The 5,647-nt window shown below is 37.5% G+C and overlaps 1 protein-coding gene across 2 annotated transcripts; it reads right to left on the bottom strand.

Annotated features, from left to right (window-relative positions):
* Positions 1–652: 652 nt before the first annotated feature.
* On the bottom strand, positions 653–3,917 carry ctxn2 (cortexin 2). 2 transcript variants are annotated; one of them, XM_035417379.1, is made up of 2 exons: positions 2,947–3,917; positions 653–2,049 (listed from the first exon to the last, which is right to left on the bottom strand). In XM_035417379.1, the coding sequence occupies exon 2, from the start codon at positions 1,982–1,984 to the stop codon at positions 1,739–1,741; it is 246 nt and encodes an 81-aa protein (XP_035273270.1). In that variant the 5' UTR covers positions 1,985–2,049; positions 2,947–3,917; the 3' UTR covers positions 653–1,738. The 2 variants fall into 2 exon arrangements, with proteins under 2 accessions (XP_035273270.1, XP_035273271.1); XM_035417380.1 differs by lacking the exon at positions 2,947–3,917 and adding an exon at positions 2,663–2,926.
* Between the last annotated feature and the right edge of the window lie 1,730 nt (positions 3,918–5,647).

The following is a 5,647-nucleotide window of genomic DNA, read 5'->3' as shown; positions in this document are numbered from 1 at the left end:
AAAATGCCGTCCTCATAATTCCAGCACCCCTTCGAACACTAGGGGCCTCAAAAATAAGGAAATTCACTACATTGCTCTCTGTTGAGAGATCATGTCATTTTTTGAAAGTTCTGTCTCTTTTTGTGCTAAGGAAATGTGGACCTTGCAGACTTAAATAAAGAGGCACGCCGTTTACTGAATATTTTAAAGGAGAACCATTTTTATTTAACATAATACAAATCCATGGCACTGATATGTCCTTTCCCCTAACCCCTCAGCAACAGGTGAGGAGAATGGAGTAATCAGCCATCACATGCCACATATGCATACAGTACACGCCACCTCATGGGGAATTGTTGTAGCATTTCTAAATGAAGGCACATTAACCCATTCGGGTCACAGTAAGGCAAATTCACAGCACTAGGAACACTTGAAATGAGCTCTATTGTACATATTCTTTCTCAGAAGACACCCCACCCCTTATCATCCTCAGTAAGTGGAGGACGATATGCTAGCAGAGAGCAGGTACTTTTGCTGATAGACATCTTTATTATCTGCTTACCCTGATGATATTTTCATTGCTAGAAGGTCTCTAGCTCTGTCACAGAATGTCTGTATGGATACGACAGAGCACCTTGCTTTCAGATTTTTTAAATGTGTTCCTTGTTCTTTCATTTATTTTTATTTGTAATATTTTAGAATGTTACGTTTCATCTCTATATTTCTTTATTCTTCAATCTGGAATTCCTCATTTTCATTGTAGGCCCATTTCATGGCCTCCATCAATGTTCTCTGAGAATTCAGGAACCAGCCAACCCATGCTTCTATTTATTGTGGATTCCACTAGCTGAACTGCACAGTTATTGCACTAAAGGGTTGCGCAGCTGGTGCAGTCAGACTGAAATGGATCGTTGGATACAGTGGTTGCTATTGCACAATGACAATGATAATACCCTTATGACTGAAACAATCCCTCCCTACATGAAAGCTAGTGCTTTAGTTGGTTATGAATATAAATGTATAGAGGACTGAATGATGGCCCTTTGCATTGGCATTAATGCAGTAACATCAGGCATACAGTAAATTTACCTTCAGAAACAGCCACCATTTCCCCTGGTAAAAGGTACATCCCGGCTGGGACGAAGAAAACAGTCACAGAAATCTGCACTTTACAAGGCTGTGCAACAGCATTTTCTTTTCAAGCCAAAGTGCTCGAAGACATCTACACACACATTTGAGACATAATAGTTTTGCAGAATTAAGAAACAGTAATTTTCATCAATGAAATACAGTTAATTTACATAACTACCACTTGTACACAAATTGCCATCATATTTATTATTGAGGCTTACCACACCCATCAGTATGGGTCCCAGCAGTAACATGTGACCATTAATTCATTCACTAAATAACCATCTAATTCATCAATAATGCCAATGACCCTGTGTTCTTGTGTAAGACTGTCCAGCTTTAGATGACTACTATAGAGTTACAGTAGTACAGACCCTGTTTCTCATCTCATGTTTGTTTTCTAGTTACAAATGACTTCCATTTTCCCTGAGACATCTCTTTCCCTGGTCTCCATGGAATACAGTGAGTTCTAACGGCAAATATGCAGTACCCATATTGTTCATAGACAAATATCTGCTAAACCACAGACCACAAAACATAAAATGTCAAAAATATTCAAAATATTTTTGAATATTTGATTTGAATACGTTGTCTAATTTGTTGAATCGCAAAAGGCATTTGTTTTGAGTCAGGCTAGCGCATACTCAAAAGTCCCTTTCTCTAGTCCCTCCACACCGTCTGCCCAAGTAGACGATGGCATGCTGCTGTAAGGGTCCAGCAAAATCTTGAAACATCTTATAATCAGGAGTCCCAAGAATACCAACAGCATCCCAACAAATGCAAAGGCTGTTTTTTGCTCCAGAGTCAGTGAGTAAGCCATAATTTCATTCCCGTTCATCGCGGACAGAGAGTGGTTAAAGTGGATGTTACACATACTGAGCACTGCACTTCTTCATCGTGCTTGCAGCAATATCAGGCTTGAGTGAAGCTTCAGATTACCTTAAAAGGAATTTAAGAGGGAAATATGATATACGTTAACAGACATGACTGGAAGCTGAAATCCTGTTATTTTCTGGCCAGTCTGCTAGTTTTTTTTCTTTTACACATTGACATAGTTTTTCAATGACAAAACAGTAAAATGAACCCTTAAATAACAGAAAAATAACAGCAATGCTTAAATAACAGCAAAAGGAACCATTAAATAATTTCATTCAGCAAAGCCATTACTATTTCAGAAGGAATTTGCTATCCTGCAACAGATATAGTACAGCCAATTGATATTTTACGAATATGAATAATGTTAGCAGAGTCAATTTTTGTTTTTATTCCATCAGCATCAGATATTATTGTGATCTACACTCTAAATGGAGTCTGCAATAGCACAAACCTACAATACGCATCAAAAATAATACACAATGCTTGTTGTGACAAAAGGAAGAATTCTGATTCATTGAAGGCTTGCTATCTTAACTTGTGCACCTGTGGTTAAGGTTGCAGTCGTATGCACAGTCGCATAGCATTATCCAAAAAGGAAATTCAAATATGAAATTTCATATTCTTTGAATTTCACACAAATTTCAATACATAAAACAACAATAAAAAAGAATCTTACCTGTTGCTCAGAAGCAACAGCCAGATATTTGGTTTTCAGCAACAAGAATGTGATGCATGAACAAGGATACAAATGCTCATACCGATGATAAAAAAATATGATTATGTGTGAAGCATTTATTAATATTCCCTATTTGCATCTCAACTGACAGTAAAGACAATCCCCCGCCTGTGTTCTGCCTGAGCAGTATAGCAGATGGTTAGAGGAAGAGAGACAGGGATAAATGCTGTGTTTACAATGCAGATGATCTGATGTTATTGGAGGAAGAAAAGCATGCAGCTCACCTTCATTTTGATCATGTTTTCACAGACCTGTTGCTGGCAGTTCTACAGTAGTGCTCCCATCTCTCTTCAGCAGCAAAAGGGGAAGGGATTTTATATCGATCCCCTCCGTAACCATTTCGTTATTTGCAGAAGACTAGCCTGCTAGTCAATCGTGCTGCCGCTTTGACATCCCCGACTGGGCTTCAGTGATTTTCAAAAGGCATAAAAAGGGATGGTTTTCTGCTCTAATGAGAACATAGCTGACTGGCTGTAGTTGCATCGACTTCAGAAATCCCAGCCTCTGAATCTTTTTGAGGGGTGCGCTGTCTCCCACTGGCTGCCTCATCTTCATTGTCATTCAGCCTTTCTGTCCGTTCCTCCGAAAAGCAAGCACGCCCAGCATGGCAACCACTTGTTAGTCTCAACCAGTCAGTTTGTTTTTAGCCACTGAAAGCACTTGCTCACCAGAGCAGACAGATCAGAACCGAAGGAAGAGGAAAAGCCCCTTTCTTCTCTTCTTGTTTTCAAAATGACTCCCCTCGAGATATCAAGGATCAGAGAGTTAGCCAGCCATCAGACGCTTTTCCTATCCTCTTGTCAATTATTGCTGGCAGACTGAGCAGGATGTTTGTGCACTCAAGCTAATATGAATCACATTATGTGTTTCATCTGCCTTTTAATTGGTACAGGTTGCTTTTCGAAAATGTAATTAAAATCTCAGCTTAAAGCAGCTTGTTAGCAGATAGTTCTTTAGAGTCCAGATAAATTTCTGTCTACCTCTGAAAAAGGTTCTTTAATGTTATTTTTTAACTAAAATAAATAAATAAATAATTGTTCTAAATTTTTTTAAATGCAGGGTTCATTTCATTAAGTGTGATTTCATAAAATATGCAGAATATAAATATTATAGAGAAAGAGTTTATTGCAATAGCTGGTCATACGGTCGTGACATTCTTGGCTGTGACTGGAAGTAATGTCCTGCACTAACTGACTGACGATATGACTGAGTGAGCAGGAGCCATGGTAACAAGATTTTACCTCTAGAGGCACGAGATGGAGAAGATGCAACGGGAGGATTCGTGACCAATATAATCAGCTGCTGCTTACTTCTTTCCTAAAGTGAAAAGGGGCAATAATCAATTTTATTATCTTCATTTATTATCATCACATTTTAGAATTCCCCGCACGACCCTCTTGAAAGACTAGCATCCATCCCAGATAATTTTATTCTTACAGGCATATTATTAGAAGTGGAATGCTTTCAAATGGCTGGAACAATCAAAGTTAAGGAAAGACTATTCAGAAATTATAGGCATGTCTGTTTTAAAATGATACATAATTTATAATTGCATACTGAATATTTAATAGCATTTGAAAAGGAGCAATTCCATCCTATGAACTTTTATCGCTACATCTGGATTATTTCTACATCCAATATGTTAACAAGTGGATTGACTATTAAATATTCATAGAAATTGAAAATAGTGGGAAAAGTAAAGTAATGGAGAAGGAGAAGAAACCTACCACATCAACTCAGTTTTTCAAGGTTTATTGGTTAATTTTGCATGATGACACGTTTAATTGGAGACACCTTGGTCATTGTATTCCCAGATTAATATTAATACTCATGTGGATAAAAAACTGTATGCTGAAGTATACCAGAAGTATTCTATTTTATACTTGGGAATACTTTTAATTTAATTAAAGTTTATATCATGTAAGCTTGGTATACTGTTTTTCACATGGGCATGATAAAGGCTGCAGCATTGGTTGAAATATCAGGTTTTAGCTAACCTGTCTGCTCCTAACTATCCTTAATGTCTTTGCTTAAGTTATTTTTCAGCTTTTAATTCCTGCACCTCATCATAGCTGATGACAAATCTACTGTCCTTCATCCACTGTGTGATTTTTATTATTTTCTCGCCTGTGAAATATGGCTATGTTTCATATTTCAGACTGTTGGTATTACTCCTACCACGCACAGTTGATCCTATGATTTAAAAAAAAATTCATGGAAAATGATTCTCTGAATTTGAAAAGATAAGAGGTCTGCAGAGGAACATGGATGGCTGTAGTTAATTTTATATGTTTTAGAATGAAAACCACCTGGCCCTATAGCCAAACAGGGCAGATTCAAGCTTGATCTGTCTCACTGGTAATCTGCAGTACTAGTGCACAATTGTCCAGTCCTGCCAGGGGTACAGGGTAGAGTTTAATTCCAGAGTCACACACAACATTATATCCCTCCCAACAAAGCACCAAAGGCCATCCATGAATTGTTGTTAGAGAGTCACCTCTCCTCGGGTTGGTGCTAACTTTCTTACCAATCTTTGTGGTAGGTAATGTGAAAAATGGTCACCGGCTTACAGTGAATGTTTCAGAAGAGTGAGTACCCATAATTCAGCTTGCAGTGGTCCTGGCTCAACAGCAGGTTACACAACATATTGACGGAGTTGAAAACTACTTTCAGATTCCTGTCCTAGATATTTTTTTCTGTAGATCTTTGGGAAATTCAAAATGAACAACCCAAAGCAAATAATATAATGATGAATTCATTGCATTTCTCTGTGATTCATTACATCATTGTAAAATATTTGGAGGGGGTACATGTAATGGCTCTAGGGAATTTGTATTATTACTAAAATTAACAGATAAAGGTTTTTTTTTTTTTTAAATCAAACTAAACAAACTACAAAGTTACTTGATACTGCACATTTAGCCA

Source organism: Anguilla anguilla, chromosome 5 (genome assembly GCF_013347855.1).
Source record: "Anguilla anguilla isolate fAngAng1 chromosome 5, fAngAng1.pri, whole genome shotgun sequence".
NCBI classification, from domain to species: Eukaryota; Metazoa; Chordata; class Actinopteri; order Anguilliformes; family Anguillidae; genus Anguilla; species Anguilla anguilla.
The sequence above is the reverse complement of the archived record's forward strand: the minus strand, read 5'-3'. Positions and strand labels throughout refer to the sequence as shown.